Here is a 23,951-nt window from a genome sequence, read left to right on the forward strand (position 1 = left end):
TTTGCAACTTCCATCCATCCATTTTCCAACCCGCTGAATCCGAACACAGGGTCATGGGGGTCTGCTGGAGCCAATCCCAGCCAACACAAGGCAGGAACCAATCCTGGGCAGGGTGCCAACCCACTGCAGGACACACACCAAGCCCACACTAGGGCCAATGTAGAATCACCAATCCACCTAACCTGCATGTCTTTGGACTGTGGGAGTAAACCCACGCAGACACGGGGAGAACCCAGGAAGCAAACCTGGGTCTCCTAACTGCGAGGCAGCAGCGCTACCACTGTGCCACCGTGCCGCCCGGATTTGCAACATCACCCATAGATCAAAGCTTCTTTTAGAACCAGGTAAGAGGCCTAAGTGAACACGAGAGGCATGTATTTGGGCAAATGCTGATCTATATTAATTCATTATACAATGCTATTTATAATAAATGAGTAACAGTGATCTCAAACATGATTTGTTTACTAAAACCATTTGCAATATATAAACTTTACTAATAAATCATAAGTGAAAATGAGCTCTGGGTTTGAAGGAACTCCTGGAGTCTCGTATATAAAGCCTCTCAGATTTCATACTAAAATTTTACTTAGGCTAGAAAGGCAAAAAAGTTGGAATTTGTCAAAAAGTACATTCTCCATGACCCGTGCTAAATTCCTTTATAAATCTTAAATCAACTTTACAATGTATTGTTGTGTGCCCCGTCACCTCCCACCAGTACCCCCCATATGGTTTAGTCTGGCAAAACTGGATGTACAAGGAGACCACCATAAGTGAACTATGCATAAAAGTGGGTGGGAACAATCTAGACAGCTCAGAGCATCACATTTATAAACCGATTTTTGCAAAAAGACAAGATGGCAGTGATGTCAGGTGCTTTCCCACCACGAGAAATTTTTAGGAATCAGGGAATTTGTAGAAACTTGGGAACATTTGTGCCATTCCCACCACAGAAACTTGGGTCATTTGTAGTTCCTGGTACCTTCTTGAGCTCATACTCCATGTTTGTCCTTCCCCTTCAATCAGGAACTATTATGGGTGGGTCTTCAGCGATGAATTGTGCTGATTGGTTGGCCACAAGCACAGGCGCCACCTTACACATCTGTTAGTTGTGTGGACTTTGGAGTTACTGGTGAAGCTGGAGCTCCACATCACACTTCACAGCTACCTTTATGGTGTGCCGTGTTATCCTCTCCCCTGTGAAACGGCAGTCACATCGAAGCAATAAGGTGGGGAGAGGGTCCCCTGTGAACTCCCAGTCGCACCACACTTCGCAGTGCATCCCTCTTTTTTGCATGTCACATATTTTGCTTAAAGGTTACAGTTGCTGTTGTGCGGTGGGAATGCAGTGCATCACAGGCCACCATCATACCTCACTGGACCTCAATGATTCCTGAAAACAAAGCTCCTGCTCTGGGAAAACTGCTATGAAAGCCGCTGATTTTCAGCCTCTTCACATCTTGGGGGCCTGTAGCCATGATGTGCCTCACACTCTGAACCGGTGGACTTGACATTTTGTTTTGCATCTTTTTCTGTGGGTGGCAGGGTGGAGCAGTGCTGGTCTGCATCACTGGTGCTCTCACCATGTCCTCCTTGGTTTCCTTCAGGTTCCTGCCACAGTCCAAACACATGCAGGTTAGTTGGATCGACAATGTGGATGGCATGTTACCTCATTGGCAGATAATTCTGCAACTACAAGATGACAACCAGAACAGTCTGATGGAGGTCTTCAAGAATGGAGCGATGTCAGCTACTGCTCTTTTGGCTGCATATTCTGAAAGTTTCAGCTCCGAAGTGAAAGTTCACTGTACCGCTGTGTGTATATTTTAAGCAGATGGTTATCAGCCTTCTGAGGTTTTAGCTCATGTGGAGAGGATCGAGGGGCAGACCTGGAATGCGGCAGAGAATTTTTATTGCTTAACTGTCCTTGGAGCGTCTGGGTATTCGTCAGGATGGACTGGAGGAGGCTGTGTTGGCCTACTGTAACAGGAAAAGCTGAAGTACACTAATGTAGTGGAAATGAGTGCTGTGACAATCCTCTGGTCGTTTGGTTTTCTTTCAGGTGTCTACTAGTGATGTCCCTTTGGAAAAGCAGCAGCACATTCTCTCCATTTCTATGCTGTCCAAACAGCTAATCATTAGCTATGGCATCCGAAGCTTAAGTGTCTTTTTCATCAATGATCAAAACCATGTCTTTTACTAGACCGACGTCTCCCAATGTTGTTTCTTGTGTGGCTTCAAGGGGCCTTCTGGGATAGGTGGTGTAGATGGTGTAAATCGCAGGGTGGTAGCCTAATTTCAGGATCCAGTCCATCAGCACCTGTAAGTGAATGGACATTTACAGAGGATTAAGGTATACTGGGAAAGAAACGCAGCTGATAACATCAGAAAACTAGTAGCCTGTGGATAGTGGGCACTCCGTCGGAGTTCAGTTCTAAAAAGGAAATATGCCAATTTAATATACAAATGATAAACAATGAAATAGAAAACTAAATCGTCTTTGTCTGTGTGTTCAAACTGTGCTGTAAGGTGTCGCCATCCTGCTTCTCAACTAAATGACCTACTGGGAGGCTTCAGCCCCCTTTAGAGCTCAACATTTACTGCTGTGAGATCTGAATCAACGCCAATCGATGCTACTCAGAATCACACTGCCCTTGGGTCTTGTGCAAGTCACACCAAGTCCTGGTGGGTGGATGGATGGATGGGTTAACTGACCCTCGGTTAGGACTCAGCAATTTTTACGAGTCAAAAAAATAAAAACATCACCATTTTTTTTTTTTATGAAATGGTACAATTAAACAGTCGAGCAAACACTATAATCAGCTAGTGTGGAAACTGAGGATGTCCATCAGCCCCCGAGCCCACTCTTGAGATGCCAAGGGGTGCGGACTGGGGATGGTGACAGTGCCATAAGCTCGGCGGTGTGAGGTATGGGTAGTTTGCTGAAAGGATAGTGACATCAAGCTCCGATGGACCACTGTACTTTAAATAGGAGGCTGAAAGTTTTGAAATAAATCATAAATTGTCCATAAATCATAAGAAAATCAAGGTTTTATTTTGTTGCCGTATTACCCAGCCCTAACCCTCAGTATCAAATCAATGTCAGAGGCCACCCGCTAGTCGCAATTGAGATATAACAATGACAAATGTCAGGCTCTGCAGGCCTAGTTCATGAAGCAGGCTTAACTTTAATTGATACTGAACAATAATCCACAAATGAATAAGAATAAAACAAGTTATTAAATCTGTCAAATGCACAGTATTCTCATGCCTATTAAAAATGAAGAAACTGTCATCTTGTATCAAAGTAATGCTCTTTGGAGGTGGGCATTGGGGGAGCAGTGAGTGCCAATGAGCTCAGATTTACTATTGGGAGTTTTGTTTTTTGTTTTGTTTTTTTTTTGGCAGGAAAATTTATTTCGCTATGTTTCTGCAAGTGTGTGCGTTATGGCGGGCGATCGGCATATGTTCTTCTTCTGCATATGTTCTAGGGGAGCAGCCGTGGTCTCGTCAGAGCCTCCCCCAGGAAGCTTGGTGGCAGCCTCCCTGGGTGACGCTGATGCCTCAGTTTCCCGCAAGGCTCCATGGGAGATGGAGTTCTCCACAACCCTGTGGGGATCTGGGGCGCCAGGGGGTGCTGCGTGGATCCCGGAGCCGTTATGGACACCTCTACAGCCCCGCCCGGAAGTGCAATTAGCCGGGTGGGCTATAAAAAGGGCCCACATCCACCACTCAGGAGCCAGAATTAGGAGGAAGAGGATGAGGTTACCTGGGAGGAGTGGTCATGGCAGAGGAAGGATTGCTGTAGTGGTATTTGGTGTTTTGGGACTGTGTTGGGTCTGTGGGACACGGGGAAGACATGCCCCACGGCTGAAGAGAAAAATAAAAAACGTATTATTTCCACACATGCCTCAGTGTGAATCTGTGCCAGGCCAGGCGCCCATATAGTGCTTTGTTCACAGCATATACATGTGACAAGAAGGCTGAACTTGAAGTGTGTGTCCATGCGTATGCAGGAGAATCAGTGGTAATGCATTAGTAAACAAACAGCCATTAAGTTAAACGTTTGTAGATAACTACATATAACAAAGATCCCTGGGAACAGGAGAAAACTGCCTACTAGAAACCAGTGACATCGCCCACCGAACACACAAGCTACTTAAAAAAGGCGGGCAAGAGAATGGAAACCAAACCGAGGGCCTTTATGAACAATACAGCACATCCGCCCTCTATGACACACTAGCTTTGAGTACTTTCACCGAACAAATTATTCAGCAGAAGAGGGTCAGAAAATGCTACTGGGGCTCCTTTAGACCAACGGCAATGCGCCTTTATAATGGCTCACCCTGACTGCTCTCATCTTTAGTAAACCTTTGTTGTGTGTTTTGTATGTTGTTGTTGTTGTTTGTTGTAACATTTCTCGAGTTTCTGTAAAAAACAAAAGGCCCCCTTGGGACTAATAATTACATACTTTAGTTACGCTCTCTCTAGCATAATGTTAAGTATCTATTTGCCTAGCCATCTATTTTCTGAAGGCACAAGGTGAGACTCAGCCTTTGAAGGAATGAATACAGGGCTGAAGGGGGCACACGAACGCACAATACAGAGACAGGATGGTAATCTGGGGAGGAGAATGAAATGGTGTAACGATCACAGTGTTTCTCTTTTTGCCATATGTTCACCTCTAGGTCCTAAATTAGAAAGCAGAAATGGTAAGTGCTGTAAATCCAGACACCTAGGAACCCACATTAATAATAAAATTAATACTGCAATGTTACCTCAGAACCAATACAGTAAACCCTCGTTTATCACGGTTAATCCGTTCCAGACTCTACCGCGATAAATGAATTTCCGCGAAGTAGTATTCTTTATTTATAAATCTAATATTTTCACAGTTAGAGCATAGAAAACCATTTTACGACCTTCTAAATACATTTTTTAACATTATTAGAGCCCTCTAGACATGAAATAACACCCTGTAGTCAAAGGTTTAAACTGTGCTCCATAACAAGACAGAGATGACTGCTCCATCTCACAATTAAAAGAATGCAAACATATCTTCCTCTTCAAAGGAGTGTCGTCAGGAGCAGAGAATGTCAGAGAGCGAGAGAAAAGCAAACAATCAAAAACCAATACGTGCTGTTGGGCTTTTAAGTCAAAGCACCGCGATGAAGCGGCACAATGAAGGGATCAATGTGAAGGTAGTCTTTCAGCATTTTTTACAGAAGTGTCCGTATCTTCTAAGCAAACAGGCCCTCTGCTCACACCCCCTCCGTCAGGAGCAGACAATGTCAGAGAGAGACAGAGAAAAGCAAACAATCAAAAATCAATACGGGCTGTTAGAGCTTTGAAGTGTGTGAAGCACCGCGTGGGAAGCATATCGTATATCATTGAGGAGTTTTAGTTAATACGTAATACATTCTCTGATTGGGTAGCTTCTCAGCCATCCGCCAATAGCGTCCTTTGTATGAAATCAACTGGGCAAACAAACTGAGGAAGCGTGTACCATAAATTAAAAGACCCATTGTCCGCAGAAATCCACGAACCAGCGAAAAATCTGTGATATATATTTAGATATGTTTACATTTAAAATCCGCGATAGAGTGAAGCCGCGAAAGTCGAAGCGCGATATAGCGAGGGATTACTGTACAGTATATTCTAAATACAATCCTCTGTAAACCTACGTTATTACTGGTGCACATGCTCATAATGTTGTGCTTTCCCTGCACCTCCTTTCTGTATCAAAATTGATAACAGGCATCCTGACCTCTCAAACTTGCAGGAGTTGATGTGAACAGCCACAATATTTCCAAATATTCTTTTTACCCCTGTTGATAATAAAGTATCTATCTACCTACCTACCTATCTATCTATCAAGTGTTGAAAAGACTTGAAGTGTGAATTTAAGCATTTCCTAAAATGTTCAGATTTTGACCGATTGCTTTTTTGATTTCCTGTACGTGAAATTGAGAAGACAAACAGAATATTTTCTTGTGTTGTTCTCTTTCTCTTTAAAATGTAATTCCTACAGGCCCAGTTTAGAGACATTAACTAACCAAGTGAGATAGTAAAAGCGTATAATGTATTCAAATAATAGCAAACACTAAAGTGGTTTTACTATCCCACTTTTTGTTTGAGAAAGCAATTTATATTCACATCTGCAATAAATTCAGTCCGGCTCAATTATTTCTGTATGGGGCTCTTCAATGATTGCAGGCCCAGAGCACTGTGGCAATGGCTACCCAATGTCTGTCTAATGGTGACATCTTTACATGTACTGACATGACGTCGGCGCTGTCTGCCTTGGCACACATATAGCTGGAGAAATGTAATTTTGGAAAATATCATTGCTTATATCAGAGCTCCATTTAAAAAAGTCAGCAATTTCTCTTCCTTCATTAATATTCATGTTTTTCCTAGCCTACTTTTTCCATTACAGCATCATGGGCAGCCACAGCTTGTTCTTGTTGTGCCAAGCAAAAAGCAGGCGCCAACCCTGATTGGAATCCTAGCATGGTCCTACGGTAGACTGTAATCGCACACACACCGACACCAATTTAGAAATAACAAACCACCTATAATGCTTGTAATTGGCATGAAGTTGGAAAGAGCAGCTCCTCAATAAAAGTCACCTGAACAACAAATGTACGGACTCCATAGAGAGCCTCCAGGTCGCAAGCTGAACCCTGATCTCGCAGTTCTTCTGTTAAAATGTGCTTTTCAATAACACCTTGTCTTTGCCAAAATTGTTATAATGATTATAGATTAAATATGTAGGAATAATCTTTTATTGTCCATTGAATTTTTTTTAAATGGGACCTTTATATATATATATATATATATATATATATATATATATATATTGGATAGCTAAAAGAAAACTTTGATACAAAGTCTTTTCCATTTTTATGCTAGCACTTATAAGGCAGACAATGAATCAGCAGAACAGCCACACTCTGCTGCCTACTAAGTACCGTGTAATATTCTTTAAGTGCTATTACATAAACACTTGACAGCACAGCCTCTTGAATTTATAGTCAGCGTGAAGGCTGCAGCAACAGGATGCTCACCCATTGTGCTGAATGCTCAGCTGCCCCCCACAAGCACACTCTGTCACATACAGCTGGACAGACTTTTGGCCACACTGGCCACCCACAGGGTGCTACTCTACTTTTAGAGGATGCTTTCAAATGCAGAGGGCTGTGCTTTTTAGAAGACAAGCTTGAAAACTGAAGGTGGAGCTCTCTTTACAAGCATTGCAATTCAACTTGGAACAGCACAGCCTTTCAAAGTGACCACGGCATTGAACACCTACATTTCTGATTTGAATGTGCGGCCTCTCATTTTGGAAACATTGCATTTAACTGCTCAGACCTTATTCTTTTAAGACAGCATGTTTTGCTTGGTTTCTTGTAGATTGAATGTGGACAATATAATGACTAATCTCTCTATTACCATAAAAAAATCCTGGGATGAGACGAGACTTTTTAGCCTGGGACGAGATGAGACTTTTTAGCCTGGGATGAGATGAGACTTTTTCAGAGAGAGACTTTCACGTCCCGCGAGTCAAGACTTTGTGCCAAGAGATTTAACCAAGCCCAGGGCCGGAAATAAAAGACAGAGTAGATGACAAAGTAGAACGTTGTAAAGAATTCAAAAACATTGCCGCGATACACATGTAGAGCAGGTTAGAGATAATGAACGTACTAAAATCCGAAAGTCTCAAAAAAATGAGAGTAAAGATCGCATTAGCACAAACAAGCAGAAATTATTACTCAGTGAAATAACAGAACAGCGAAAAGAGATCAAATACATCGGATTTAAACTTTAACTCGGAGACTTGCAGATCGTCTAATTCATGTTGCCATCAGGGAAAAGTTGTGTTTCTTCCCAATGAAGAGGCGGATCTGCAAAAATTAAAAGATTTGTTGTTTGGTGAAAGTGAAATCCACATACACAAGTGACAGAGACGCAAAGTGGCTGGCGTGTAGCACAGATCGGGTGGGGTGGGGGGGGGCTGGCGAGCAAAGTGGAGCAGGGTAAAGCCCCGTAGTTTTACTTAAAAAAAAAAAAATCATATTTCCATACTTGAAGGGAGCTTTTCAAGCCAAGCTGCTTTACTCCCCGATTGCTAATGACATTCATAAATTTCAATCTGCATATATTTTTCAAAACTGGTAAGTAAAACACCACCAATTAGAACAAAGGAAACACATTAGCATTCATTAAACATTTAACTTTGGAAACTTGTTGGAATGTTCACAAAATGTGGATGGAGGAACTGACTGCAGAGCCTTCACCCTGCTTTTACTGGCTTTTTTTGAGAAATTCATTCTAGTCAATGACTACACAATGTTTCAACAGCGTATCATTTTATAATGTAACAGAAGGCTGGGGAAGATGTTACAATTACAAGTACTTATGGCACATACTGTTTGAGCTGTAACTAACTGTGGCAAGTGCTGCTGCCTCACTGTTGGTGTAGGTTAGGTTTGAAAAACAGTCATTTTTGCTCATTCTACCAATGGTTACATGAGTGATGGGCGGCCACGGCCACTACACCTGGCTGGGAGTCCAATAGAATGAAAGGACCAAGGGAGAGAGCACTGGTGAGGCAATACCTCCTCGGGACACTAGAGGGCTGCCTTCTTGGGCGACCGTGGCACCACAGATTGCTGCAGGGCATGTCAGGAGCTGTAGTTTGGTGAAGCTCTGTTGGGTTCCGTGGGCGCCGCCAGGGGGAGGTGCAGAGCCCTGATTCCAGGTAATAATGATGAGCCACCTGGAGCACTCCCGGGACCTGAATAAGAGGAGCTGCCTCACTCCATTGACTGGCCAAAGTCGTGACGAAGAAGACAAAGCCTGAGGAGGATTGGAGGCAGATAGACTGGCGGAAAGAAGGGACTGTATAAAGGTGTGTTGCAGTGTTGGTGTTTTGTGCACTTTAAATAAACCGGGTGTTGAGTTTGAACCTGTGTCCTGCCTGCGTGTGTCCGCGTTAGGGCGGCTGTACACCCCCTAGTGGCTTCACACGTTATTTCTCCAGTTTTCCTTTGCACATGTAAAAGATGTCAATTAAGTCGACCCAGAATTCATGAGTGATCCCTCCCATGCAGGGTTTGGTTTGTATCAAGTGCTGCGGGGATTAGCACTGGCTCTTTGCAACCCTAGAAGGGTATTATGCAATTCAGTAAATGAATATGTAGACCATAATTATGTAATTCTATTGTGATGGTGCAGGGCGACTTCACACTCTCAGACCCTTGTGGGTGTCACTTCTTTAAAAATCACTGTCCCCTGTGCTTCCCTTTAAAACAGAGGTCTCTCTGGCTTTTCCTATATGGATCTTGCAGCACAGAGAGATGTCAACCAACAGGCTCAGAAAACCTTATGTGCTCAAGTCCCTGCCACCTCAGTCTCGCTTCCTTTGGGCTATTCCCCAGTCTTGTGTGGGAGGACCCCCGGAGTAATGCTGCTCCTGCGACTATGCTAGGCAGAAGCAACCCTCAGCCCCCTCAAGCGCCGGCCACATGCTCCTCACCTGAGGTTCCATTCCCGTCCAACTGCTTCCTCCCATCTCACCGGCAATCACTCACTCCTGCCCTTCCACCCTTTAACCTCCACTCTCCCCTTCTGTCCTGTACAGGCCCTTTTTAACTCTGCTGCCTGATTGGGTGCAGGTGCGAGGCGCCATTCTCACCACTGCCCCACTGAGGTGCCCGACTAATCCGCCATCCTATGCAAGTGTGTGCGGAGTGATCAGCCTGCACCTCAATTAACCGCAGATTGAAATACACTCCACGCACACCTACACCCGATTGGAGTCCTGCACCTTTACGGGGACGCGATTATTTATTTAAAAAATTACTCTGCACAATGGACCACTCATCACATCTATAAAACTGAGATTCAGTGCATTTTTTTTGTTCTTTATTTTGCCTTATACAATTTCTTGTATTAGGAATTTGTTAAGTTTTCGCATACCCCTTGGGGTCAGAGTGCAGGGTCAGCCATTGTACAGCGCCCCTGGAGCGATTGAAAGTTAAGGGCCTTGCTCAAGGGACCAGCAGAGTAGGATCTCTTTTGTCAGTGACGGGGATTTGAACCAGCAACCTTCTGGATACCAGCGCAGATCCTTAGCCTCAGAGCCACCACTCCGCACTTACCCAAATGTCCAGCTACAAAACTTCTTAGAGTTCTGCAACATCATAAGAAGGCTGTCATAAAAGGTAAACCATGCAAACATGCACAAAAGTAGTCTGGAGAGTTGAATAAAGCAGCTTTATAAGGAGATTTATAAGTATGTAACAGAATTTTAAATATTTTGTATCAGACAAGACAACTGTGTACACAAAACCTCTGAAGAATAACGCAGTCACACCACCTTATTTGGACATACAGTAAATGACATTACGGGTACCTTGTTGAGGTACTCCTTTGTGTAACTCTTCTGTAGCCCTCAGTTAGCGGTGAGTCATATAAGCGTTTTTTTCTTTTATGTGATATTGCTGAGTAGGTTTGAAGTACCTGGTCAGTTATACATACATCAGCTATGGTCTCTAGAGGGTGCTATTGAGCCAGTGTCAAATGTTAAGTAAAGTTAATATAAAGGAAAACCTATTCCTCTACACAAGAGTTCGACTTTGTCAGTAAGTATGTAAGCCTTTCAAAAACCAACTAGATAATGCATACATTCCACGTGCTAGCTTATTAATTCTTGGTGCGAGTTGTTCACATTGCATATGGCATCATGCCTCAAAATATGTGTTTCTATAGAATGAGTTCTGTTCAAGTGAATGCATTATACCTGTATGTTCACCAATGTGAATGTCAGCACAGAAAAACCGATATAAAATCAACTTGGCTGCTGCTGGCGATAAGCACAGCTTGTAACAGTCAACCAGTATTAAGTAATCAAACCAAAACAAACTATGGGAGAAGTGAAAGTTTTTTCAAAATAAAATCTCCAGTAACTTGGGTGCACATCCCTTGCCCTGAATAATACTTTGGAATCAGCTGATGCCACTGCAACACAGGACTCATGCTCGGGACTTGACTATTGCATATGTACAGTGTACTGGGGAACTACCATCTTGAGAAGAATCTAGTGGAGTGTTATGTTCTAACCCACTTAACGATGTATTATTGTAGTAAATACAGTTGAGTTGATTATCACAGCAGTATCCAGTGGTTAAAGAAAAGAGACAACAATCTGTCTGATACAACACTGCAAAAGCACATGCATCATTTTGGTATTTGATATAATTGGTTACCTTTCTTTTGGTTTTTGGAGTACCAGCTGGTGAAGTGACTTGCTCATGATTACACAGTGTCAGTAGCGGGATCTGAAGTCCAATGCCTTTAAGACTACACCACACTGTCTATCAAATGTTTTCAGTTTCACAACAGGAACAGTAGAAAACTTTAAAAGTGCGTGAATGCAAAAAAGTTGAGGCAGAACTCTGTTCGCAGCGGACTTATTTTTTCGATTTTATTTTTATTATTCTGAGATATCCTGTATTTTCTCAACCAGTGGGATCAATTACAGTATAAACAAGCAGTATACAAGTGGCAGAAAAATGACTCAGAAAGAAACGGAAAAGATAGCTAAAGCTTCATCCAAATCTAAACAGATGTCAACTTCAAACAAGTTGTTGTTGTAAATTTTATAAACACATAGGTGAAAGCACAGATTTCCCAGGGCTTGCTGACGCTGCTGCATCATCTCTAGCCGAGAGTGAAAGTGGGAGCAAAAGTTTTCAGTGATTCGGTCTGGGATATTCGCCAATTCCAGAAGGCCCAGTGAAACTGAAAATGGCCTTACCTTCTGTGTTGTCATCTACCCCTCGTGAGCCAGTAACACTGGCTGCAACTGGGCATAACTACTTGGAGTTCGGGGAAGACCGAAATGATCTGTCCGAGCTGAAGGCAACGATCGCTGCAACTACCACCGCTCAAGACATAAAGGAGCTCAAGGATAATAAAAAAAAAAGAAGGACATAAATGATATAAGGAAAGAAATAAAGGACACACACAAGACAAACAAGAAGCTGTTTCAGGATATTAAAGTCCAGGAAACCCATTTAAGTAATCGCTTTCAGGCAGCCTTTAAAGGTATGCTAGAAAAGATTGAGGAAAAAATACAGGATAATGCATCTAAATTTGAGAATAAGTTTAGAGTTCTTGGAGCTCAGTTTGAAGACGTTAAACAAACGTCCATGACTCGTATTGAAATAATGGAACAACTGGCATCTACTGCTGATGAAAAAGCAATGGCTGCAAATTCAGAATGCAAAGTGCTTGGAGACAGACTAGCTGCACTGGAAGATGGATGCAGAATGAATAGTATCAGAATCGAAGGTCTCCCTGAAAAATTGCAAAAGTCCAAAACCAGTGAAATTCATAGCTGAACTATTCTCTAAAATAATTGGAGAAGATTTCAAATCAAACACAGAGATAGCAGCAGCTTACCGCATACGTGGATCGAATAACAACATTTATTTATAGCACGTTTTCATACAAAAAATGTAGCTCAAAGTGCTTTATATAATAAAGAATAGAAAAATAAAAGACACAATAAGAATATAAAATAAGTCAACATTAATTAACATAGAATAAGAGTAAGGTCCAATGGCCAGGGTGGACAGAAGAAAAAAAAAAAACTTCAGACGGTTGCAGAAAAACATAAAATCTGTAGGGATTCCAGACCATTAGACTGCCCAGTCCCCTCTGGGCAAATACCTCAAAGGCTAGAACTTTCATTGTGTGTTTTAAAAAACTACAGTTTAAACTACATACATTGTTACTTCTCAGACAGAAACAAGAGATTATATATGAAAATAACCACATTCGTATTTTCACTGATTTCTCACCCTCAACATCTGCAAAATATGCAATATTTTACAGCATTAAACAACACTTATGGAAAGTCGAGATCAGATACAGCCTCTTTTATCCTGCCAAACTGAAAGTGGACATTCATGGCAAGTTCTACATTTTTACTACAATGAAGGAAGCAGAAAAAGAGATAAGAAAAGTGATTGCGACACGTTTAAAACACAATTGTGAGTTGCTTTGTTGCCTGGCACGTCAATTGCTCCGTCCTGGGTGTGACGTTAATCTGCATCCAGCCCTGCATGTCGGCCCTCCAACCTGCAGGGGAAAACTTGGGGGTTGGTGGCAGAATTGGCAATCCAGCCACCATAAAAACACCTCACACAGTCCCATTCCATCTGAACTAGTGGGGTGCCGAGGTGTCACCCATTGCATGGCTGCACTCGAGTCCTAATCTGGATTCTGAGTTGGTTTGTCAAGTGGAGGGTGCGGCAATGTGCTGTATCAGTGCGTGCTCCTAACCTCTCTATCTCTCTCTGGCATGGCAAAGAAGATCTTACCTGCTGTAGGATCCATTTGCAATGAAACTCATTCCAAAATTATAATTCTATTTCCTTATCTGCCATTTTTTATGTTTTAATTACAATAATATGTGTATTGTGCCCTGCGGTGGGCTGGCGCCCTGCCCGGGGTTTGTTTCCTGCCCCGCGCCCTGTGTTGGTTGGCATTGGCTCCAGTACACCCCTGTGACCTTGTAGTTAGGTGCATGTATGTTTTTGTTTTCTTTTCTTCATAGTGGACTGTAACATCATACCCTTGGTTCATTGTATTAGGGCTTACTATCAAATGTTATCTGCTTATCCAGGGGCCTCATGTACAACGCCGTGCGTAGAACTCGCACTATAACATGGCGTAAGCACAAAAGCTGAAATGTGCTTACGCACAGAAAAATCCAGATGCAGGAATCTGTGCGTACTCCAACTTCCACGTTCTTCCGCTACATAAATCCCGACCAGCGTGAAAACTAACGCTCGTGCACGCGCATTATGTAACGCCCAAATCCTCCCAGAATTACGCCTATTTGAATATGCAAATCAATATAAATCGCCCTTTAGCGCAGCCTTCTGTGAAAAGACAATGGGAAAAGCACGGGGAAAATATAAGAATTTCAGCGAATACCAAGTGGAGGCAAAGGAAAAACATACTATTTGTTCAAATAAACCGTGGTTTAATCAACAAAAGGAAGTTGATCGAGTGACATAGCGTGTTGGAGAAACTTGAAAGCTCACATTCACAAATCGCACAGTGCGGAAATAAAAAGAAGTCACATATCAAAGTCGCGTGAAAAGCCGAGTTGTAAGCCCACTGTCTGAGTGTCATATGAAAGCTTATTAGGGTACAGAAAAAAAAGGCACACGGTGGGAAAAAGCACGAAATGTCAACTTCAATCTCGACATTTCCACTTTAATCACGTAGTTTATTTTGTCATTAAAGTAGAACATCATAAACTTCATCTTAAAATCGTTTAATTAACCAGTTTCTCAAATCACATCGTAATTAAAGTAGCACGTTAAATGCTTTGTTTTGTATTTGATCTTCTATGTGCTCTGTGTGTGTGAATCACTACTTGCTTTTAAACCGGCTCTCTTCCTCCAACTGGACACAGAATCAATTACATTCGTAATATTACAGTTCTCTGAATAACTAAAATACTGAGATGTATACGTGATGTCATTTTCATGATGATAGGAGTTAAAGCACGTTATTAAACATGTGTTTCACTTGATGAAATAATTTATTGCAGCAGTACAATCAGGGCGGCTCTAGGCTTGTGGTGGCACTGGGCAGAGGAAGAATCGGTGGCTCCTCCGCCCGTCAGTAAGGTAGCTTATGCACAGTGGATGGCTGCATAGCCGCCTCGTGCTCATGACACAAGCATTTAACTTTTGCTGAAATTTGTCGCTGTGTTTTTAGCTGTGTTGTTATTTTCTCTTTCTGTTTTATATTCAATATATATTGGCGTAGCCGTCACTGCAGTCAGTGCTTTTCTTTACCCAAGTAACCGATCACCCTACAATCAGCTCTGTAATAGACGTTAAGCCATCTGTAAGCTTAGCGCCGATTCTTCAAAACGTTTAAAGAACATTGAAATGTCTTCGTAGTACATGTTTAATTATTCTATCCTTAACGACACTCCCAGTGAAGAATATAGATTATTTAAATGAAGTTAAAGTTTTATCTGTATAATTTAATAAACATATTTTGCTGAATTTCACCTTATAAATGATATCGTTTCTGTTTCTGAACCGCGAGGTCCGTACAGGAAAGGCTTTAAAACATTTTGCAGTGGCTGAGACAGTGTGTCCTTGAAGCTGTATACCGATAATTCCCTTTCCGATCAGCTGCTGCTGTGATTCACACTCAGATACAGTGATATAAATACTCTGAGTGGTGCAGTGAGAGAAATATTGAAAAAGATGATCCGCTGTGGCAACTCCTAACAAGAAGAGCTGAAAGAAGAAGAAGAAGAAGAAGAAGAAGTGAGAGTAACAACGCTAAAGCAGTTATGGTATTTGGAATACTATGGCTGTTCCCTCTACCATTATATTGTTACAAGTTAATTACAATCAGATGCATTACACTAATAAACAATATGCGGTTAGTTTCGGTGTATTTATAAAGCCGCGTCAGGAAAATAAGGTGTAACCACACAGGAACAGTAGCACTGCTTTGACGCTGGGTGCCGCCAGTCTGCAAAACCGAGTGGAGAACTTGCGTACGACAAGGTATGAGGTACCGTGGAAAAGTGCGTGGATTTACGCCAAGTGTAGGTTTTATACATCGTGATTTCAATGTGGAAAAGTTCTTACGCAACATTTCTGTGCGTACGCACCGTTTATACATGAGGCCCCAGGTCTACTGTTTAACATCATTCCCTGGTTTTACTTTCTCAAACTGTTTAAGATTACATTTTATGTTTATATTAATTGGACTGTATGATTATTAGATATCCTTATTTTATTCCTCATGCAACGCTGCTGAAGGGGTTGTTTTTTTTTGGACATGCTCTGTTTCTAGATATGTCAGAGGACTGGAACTTTATGAAGTGTGGTTTAGCCTCACTTGGGGAGGCAAAATGGGAGGGCAGGGTGACTGGGGGGGAAAGAAAGAGAGCAAGCTATTTCTTATCTATCCTATTAATCCTTATAATTGTATTAGCCAACGTAACAATAGGCTTCATGGCAATAACACCTGAAAAAATTGGAAATTAAGGTAAAAGCTGTCTTATTTAATAATATACTACTATCTTAAATTAAGACTACAGAATGTCAACAAAAGATCACCAGTTAACTTTGTGAGCTGGAATGTTTAAGGTCTCAATCACGAGTTAAAGAGAAAGAAAGTATTCTCCCACCTAACAGGTCTAAACACTAAAGTAGTAGTTTTACAGGAGACCCACTTAGTAAGCAAGCATCAGGTCCGGCTGCACAGAGACTGGACTGGCCAAATATTCCATTCCAGCTTTACAAAGAAAACTAGAGGTGTGGGTATTCTTATACATAGAACCACCACCATTCAACATCATCCAACCTCTGCTCCTTAGGGACAAGCTGACTGAGATGAGAGTAGATTCACACTTGGTGGCATGGATAGTGGACTATCTTACAGACATACCTCAGTATGTGCGTCTTGAGAACTGCAGGTCTGACATTGTGGTCAGCAACAAAGGAGCGCTGCAGGGGACTGTACTTTCTCCAGTCCTGTTCAGCCTATATATATCAGACTTCCAATATGATTCGGAGTCCTGCCACGTGCAAAAGTTCGCTGACGACACTGCCATTGTGGGCTGCATCAGGAGTGGGCAGGAGGAGGAGGAGTACAGGAAGCTAATCAAAGACTTTGTTAAATAGTGCGACTCAAACCACTTACACCTGAACACCAACAAGACCAAGGAACTGGTGGTGGATTTTAGGAGGCCCAGGACCCTCATGGACCCCATGATCATCAGAGGAGACTGTGTGCAGAGGGTACAGACATATAAATACCTGGGAGTGCAGCTGGATGACAAACTGGACTGGTCTGCCAATACTGATGCTATGTATAAGAAAGGACAGAGCGGACTATACTTCCTTAGAAGGTTGGCGTTCTTTAACATCTGCAATAAGATGCTGCAGATGTTCTACCAGACGGTTGTGGCGAGTGCCCTCTTCTACGCGGTGGAGTGCTGAGGAGGCAGCATAAAGAAGGACGTCTCACACCTGGACAAACTTGTTAGGAAGGCAGGCTCTATTGTAGGAATAAAGCTGGACAGTTTAACATCTGTAGCAGAGCGACGGGCACTAAGCAAGCTCCTGTCAATCATGGAGAATACACTGCATCCACTGAACAGTGTCATCTCCAGGCAGAGGAGCAGCTTCAACGACAAACTGCTGTTACTGTCCTGTTCAACTGACAGACTGAGGAGATCGTTCCTCCCCCACACTATGCGACTCTTCAATTCCACCCAGGACAGTAAATGCTAACATTATTCAAAGTTATTGTCTGCTTTTACATGCATTTTTATTACTCTTTAATTTAATACTGTTTTTTGTATCAGTATACTGCTGCTGGATTATGTGAATTTCCCCTTGGGATTAATAAAGTATCTATCTATCTCATTTGTAGTATCAGATGTAGTATCTGATCCTGAAGGGCAATACGTGATCGTCATGGGTAATTTATTTAACTGTAATTTAGATAAATATCCACACACCCAATGTGGATGACTTCATCCAGAACGTATTTGCATCCATTCCCAATGTAAGCACTCATAAAATTATAATGGTTGGTGACTTTAATTACGTTTTAAATCTAGACATCGATTGCTCTCCTGCCACAGGCGTGATGACATCTAACACTGCAAAAACAATCACACAGTTTGTAACTGATCATAACTTATCAGACCCCTGGAGATTCCTAAACCCAAATTCAAGAGCATATTCCTTCTACTCACCTGTGCATCACTGTTACTCAAGAATTGATTATTTTTTCATAGATAACAATTTCTTGCCCACAATTAAATTTTGCAAGTATGACGCTGTTGTTATATCTTGTCGCAGTGCTACCATTACTTAGAACTGCATCTCCCAGCAGTCCTTTCAGGGGCTGTTGGGGTCAAAGGTGGCCAGAGGGGTTTAAAATGAGGGCAGGGGACGTACAAGAAAAATATATTTTATAAAAAAAAAAAAAAAGTTTTGTTTTGTTTGTTTGGTGATTGTATTTATCTGTTGAACTGCCTGTCGTTTTCCTGCTTTACATCTTCGCGTCCTGGATTATATTGTTTTGCTGGGGTCTGGAATCATTTGTCTACCTGTTTACTGTTACTGAGGACGTTGTCTGGATTCATTGGCTTTCACGGAAGAAGGAGCGCTCCTGAACCATTCCTCTGTCTTTATACTTCAGCAATTACCGGTAGGACTGTGTTTCTTCCATTTCCCTCTCTTCATACAAATCGCTGGACATAACTTCACCGCTGATCATTTCATACATGGACTTTACTGCGTGTTTGTCGTGTTTATCTGTTAAATGTAATATCGCCGAAGGGATCAGGGTGGTATTATTGTTTTCATTTAGTTAATTTAATTTCATTATACTTTTTTATCGTTTAAGTTCCCAGTGTGTTTTCTTTGTTGTCTCTGTAGTGTGTGTGTGTCGTGCCAAGGCTGGGGTTGTCCCTGGTAATCCTCATATAAAATAAATAAATTACCGTCACTGACGACGGTGGGAATCTTAGCGGCTTCTGTCTGCTACAATCTGACCTTGATCCCTTGATCATGGAGCTTAAATCACTTTGCCCCATATATTCATCTTGCAGATGGCTCCTTAACCCACTGTTATTAGCAGACAAGAACTGTATGGAGTTTATATCCAAGCAAATTGATTTTTTTAGAGACAAACACATCCTCAGAAATCTCTGCAGGAATCCTCTAGGAAATTCTGAAGGCTTTCTTAAGAGGGCAGATTATTTCTTATTCGTCCCACAAAAATAATTTGGAAACCAAGAAGGTATCAGAGCTAATCAGTGTTGTAAATGTGCTATATAAATAAACTAAACCTAAACCTAAACCAAATTACCAGAATAGATCAAGAACATGCCAGTTGTCTGAATGAGGCACTTCATAGGAAAAGACAGGCTTTGCATTCAGAACTCAACCTCTTCATAACAAAAGAAACAGAACAACTCATTTTAAAATCACATCATTAGTATGAACATGGATAGAAAGCTTACAAGGTCTTAGCTCAACAAGCCACAAACAGAAAGTTCACAATGCAATCCCAGCAATTACCAACACAGGCATAGACAAAATTATTGACCATAAAAATATAGTGCACACATTTAAAGACACTATAAGGCCTTATATTCTACTGAGACTAAAGAAGACAAGACGCAATCTAACACATTTTTGGATGCATTACAGATACTACAACTGGATACTCTCACTGGCACTATAAAAGAATTACTAGATGTTATGAACTCACTTCAGAGCAGGAAAGCAGCAGGTCCTGATGATTATCATGCCAAATTTTATAAACAGTTCTCAATTAAGTTACTGTAGCTCCCCTTTTATTAGCAACATTTACAGAAGCTTGAGACAGTAAAATTCTACCTCAATCTTTTCGCCAAGCATTAATTGCTGTGTTTTCTAAGCAAAATAAGGACTTATTACAAGGTGCATCATACAGACCAATCTCACTTCTAAATAAGATACACTCCAAAGTCCTTGCCCATACGATTTTGAAATTTCTTGCTTCAATAATATCACAAGACCAAACTGGATTTATTAAAGGCAGACATTCAGCTTCCAATCTTCATTGCCTGTTTAATGTAATATATTCAACCAAAAAGTCTAACACCCTGGAGATATTATTATCGTTGAATGCAGAAAAAGCATTTGACATGGTTGAATGGAACTACCTTTTCACTACACTGGAAATATTTGGGTTTGGTCAGAACATATGGGCATGGATTAAATTGCTACATACCAGTCCAGAAGATTCTGTTTGTATTAACAATATTATTTCAGACTAGTTCAGACTAGAACAGTCTTTCTCAAAGTGGGCGATAACGCCCCTTGTGGGCACTGGAGGCCTACAGGGGGGCGTTAAAGGGCCCAGAGAAAATTGGGGGGTGTTGAAATGGTTTAGGGGGACGATGGCTGATTTGTGTTTTTTTTTTCTAATATTTTAAAATTTAAACTAAAATCAAAACCTACCTACTATACTACATCGATTATTTCGTTCTTATTCCTGTCCTGTTTGATTGTGTAGATATAAATAATTTATCATGGCTTTCGTAGGTAGCCCATGAGCAATCAAGTTTTAAAAAGTTTTTATTAAACAACGCGATTTGTGCAATCCTGTATCAAGCGGCCAGATCATCGATACTTGTTCTAACTGATTCCGGTCGTTTTTATCGAAAATAAAAAATAGAGAAAATAAAAAATATCGAATTAAAAAATGTCAAAATTTTCGTATAAATAAAAAATTAATCTTAGCCCTAGCCTTAACCCCTAAACCAATTTTTTATTTATACTAAAATTTTGACATTTTTTAATTCGATATTTTTTATTTTCGATAAAAATGACGCTTACCGTTCTAACTTGCTCAGTATGAATTCCGTCGAATGAGGTAAACGAGTTTGTGCATGTTTGTCTTATTCCTGTCGGTGCATGCTGTATTTTAATCCTATATAATAACGCGTAATACTTCTTTTATTTTCATTAGCGTTTCCGAACGCAATTGTTAGAAAGTTTTTTAAGCTCGATACTTTACTCACGTATTTGTAAAGACAAAACCATGTCGGAAGCAAAAAAGAAGAGATAGCAATACAGTGTGGAATATATTAAATACGGATTTGTTGAAAATCCCACAAATCCATCTTCGCCTATGTGCCTTCTTTGTCAAAAAACATTTTCGAATGAAGCGATGAAGCCTTCTAGGCTACAAGATCATTTGAATAAAATGCATCCAGATAAGAAAGAAAAAAATGTGGCCTATTTTCAAAACCTTGAAAAGAAGTACATAGCTCAGCCAACTGTATCAAAACTTTTTTCAGCGGCTTCTAAGCAAGACGATGACGGACTTCGAGCCTCGTACAATATCTCTTTGTTAATTGCTTAAACAGGCAAACCACACACTATTGGAGAATAGTTAATTTTACTGGCAATAAAAGAAGTAATAACTACTGTGCTCCATAAACCAGCAGCAGATATTATTCGAAAAATTCCTTTGAGCAATAGTTCTGTGCAAAGACGAATTGATGAAATGGCTGAAAATATTGAAGACTCATTGTGCAATCATCTGAAGACTAGTCAATTCTCAATTCAGTTGGATGAGTCCACTTTACCAACTAATGAAGCACTATTGTTGTCATACATGAGGTTTATTAAAGATGAGAACATATGTCAAGAACTATTATTTGCTAGAAATTTAGAGACAGATACAACCGGAGAAACCATATTTAATACACTGGAAAAGTTTTGTGATGAGAAAGAAATTCCCTTGAAGAATATTATATCAGCTGCTACGGATGGCGCTCTGGCTATGACAGGGTGTCACAAAGGCTTCATAGCGTACTTAAAAAATAAAATTCCAGATGTGCTCGCTGTTCATTGCGTCATTCATCGACAACATTTGGTTGCGAGAAATTTGATTGAATGGCTGTTTCAATCACTGCAACATGTCATCAAAACAGTCAATAAAATCTGAAACAGCTCTTTAAATGACAGATTATTTAATCAGCTTTGTGTTGTTAATGATGAAGATTTCAACCGATTGCTGTTTTACACAGAAGTGCGTTGGCTATCAAGAGGTACTTGTCTGACTCGATTTTATAATCTGTTTGACTCTGTGATAGAGTTCTTGGAAAACAAAGACACAGAGTTGCGCAACAACCTCATCTTGTCAAAGAATGATATTACGTACTTGACAGACCTGTATAAATTGTTTAATGATATTAATCTTCAAGGTAACGACTTGAACTTGATTAAAACAAAAAATATTGTTGCTGCTTTCATAGCCAAACTGCTCTTACACAAGAAAAACATCGGCAGATGTGAGTTTCACAATTTCCCTAATTTATCAGCAGTACCCTTCATCCACGACGACTTGCTTGTTTACTGCCAACATTTGGAGAACCTCCACAGTGATTTCAAAGAACGGTTCCAGGACATTTTAAAATTGGAAATACCGGACTGGGTAAAATTAAAAAATTCCTACCAAGAATTTTGGCTACAAAAGCCAATCCCACAATTGTACCTCGGATTGTGGTCGATTGTTCAATGATTTTTGGTAGCATTCCCATCATCATATTTGTGTGAACGTGGATTTAGTGCTGTGGCAACGCTGCTAACTAAAAAGAGGAATCGTTTGCATGTTACCGAACGCAGTGACTTACGGCTGTTTTTGAGTAAATTTGAACCTGATATTAAAAAACTTGTTAAAAATCATCAGATTCATCCTTCACATTAGATAAGTTTTAAAATTTTAGTTGAAATGTTTGTTTTAATTTGAATAAAAGTCTTTTTAACTATTATAAAGTTGCATTTTTATTGCTCCCGTTAGTTAGAAAGTCTCATTTAAAATGTAAGTTTGAACTCAGAAACAGGATAAGACACATATGGCACTCTAGAATTAAAGTAATGATTGCGTTTGTGATTTTTAAGATGTGGTAAAGTTAAAAATTTTGGGGGGCGCTAGAAAATAATTGATTCTCAAAGTGGGCGGTAGACAAAATAAGTTTGAGAACCTCTGGACTTGAATGTGGTACTAGACAAGGATGCCCCTTGTCATCACTGCTTTTTGCAATTGCCATAGAGCCACTGGCAGTTCAATGTCGAAATGCTTAGGAGATAAAGGGGATTATCAGAGAAGGACTTGAACAGAAAATTTCACTATATGCAGATGATATAGTATTATATATATATATCATATCCACAAAATTCTGTGCCTGCTGTCCTAACAGCAATAACAGAATTTCAAAAGATTTCCGGTCTCAGAATTAATTTGAATAAAAGTGTGCTCTTTCCAGTGAACTCTCCAGCACACAATATTAGATGGAACACCTTCCCATTTATCATCGCAGATCAGTTTAAATACCTAGGGGTAAACATCAAAAGTACACATAAAGCTCTTTGTCAACAAAATTTTGCTATCTGCTTGGAAAAAACTTAAGCAAGACTTGCAACCTTCATTTCACTTTAGCTGGAAGAATTAACATTGTCAAGATGAATATCCTTCCTAAACATTCCAATATACATCAACAACTCATTTTTTAAGAAGTCAGATTCAATAATCATAATCCCATTTATTTGGAATTCAAAACATCCACGCATCTAAAGTGAGACCCTACAAAGACCAAAGGTGGCATGGCTCTACCTAACTTTCAATTTTATTACTGGGTGGAAAATATACAAGCTATAAAAACCTGGACATTGACACAGGCCTGGTCCACAATAGAAATAAAATCCTGCAGCATTTCTTTATATTCCTTGCTTTGTACCCCAGTAAATACAAGTTATTGCCAATATACTAATAACCCAACTGTGCTTCATTCACTCATTATCTAAAATGTTTCCAGGGCACGATACAACCTGCAAATGTTGCAATCAAGTTCCAGCCTCACTGGGTCATATGTTTTGGGCATGCACCAAATTAACATCATTTTGGACCAAAATCTTTAAATGCCTTTCAGACAGCCTGAGTGTCACAATCTCTCCTAATCCACTTACAGTTGTGTTTGGTGTACTTTCAGATGGGCTTAAAGTGAAGAAGGACAAAAAACTGTAATTGCCTTTACTTCATTATTGGCACATAGACTTTTATTGCTCAAATGGAAGAATCCTAACTCACCTCTTTTCAGTCATTGGGTAGCTGATGTTATATATTACTTGAAATTGAAAAAAATGAAATATTCACTTAGATGATCTATGCAAACCTTTTTTAAAAACCCAGTTAAATCTAATTAATAATATTTTAAAATAAGCATTTAAATTGAGGAAGTGGATTCTCTTCCCCTTTTTATTCTGTTTATTTACTTATAAATCTTTTCTACTATTAAAGTTTCACTATGTTGGCCTAGC

The 23,951-nt window shown here is 40.5% G+C and overlaps 1 protein-coding gene across 1 annotated transcript in view; it reads right to left on the reverse strand.

Moving 5' to 3' along the window:
- Positions 1-446: 446 nt before the first annotated feature.
- Positions 447-23,951, reverse strand: part of ubxn8 (UBX domain protein 8) — a 43,968-nt gene continuing 20,463 nt past the window's right edge. Inside the window, exon 8 of the mRNA XM_039758785.1 lies at positions 447-2,317. Coding sequence (XP_039614719.1) covers positions 2,156-2,317 — 162 coding nt within the window. The 3' untranslated portion in view covers positions 447-2,155. The remainder of the gene's footprint in view (positions 2,318-23,951) is intronic.

This window comes from Polypterus senegalus, chromosome 7 (genome assembly GCF_016835505.1).
Source record: "Polypterus senegalus isolate Bchr_013 chromosome 7, ASM1683550v1, whole genome shotgun sequence".
NCBI lineage: Eukaryota > Metazoa > Chordata > Cladistia > Polypteriformes > Polypteridae > Polypterus > Polypterus senegalus.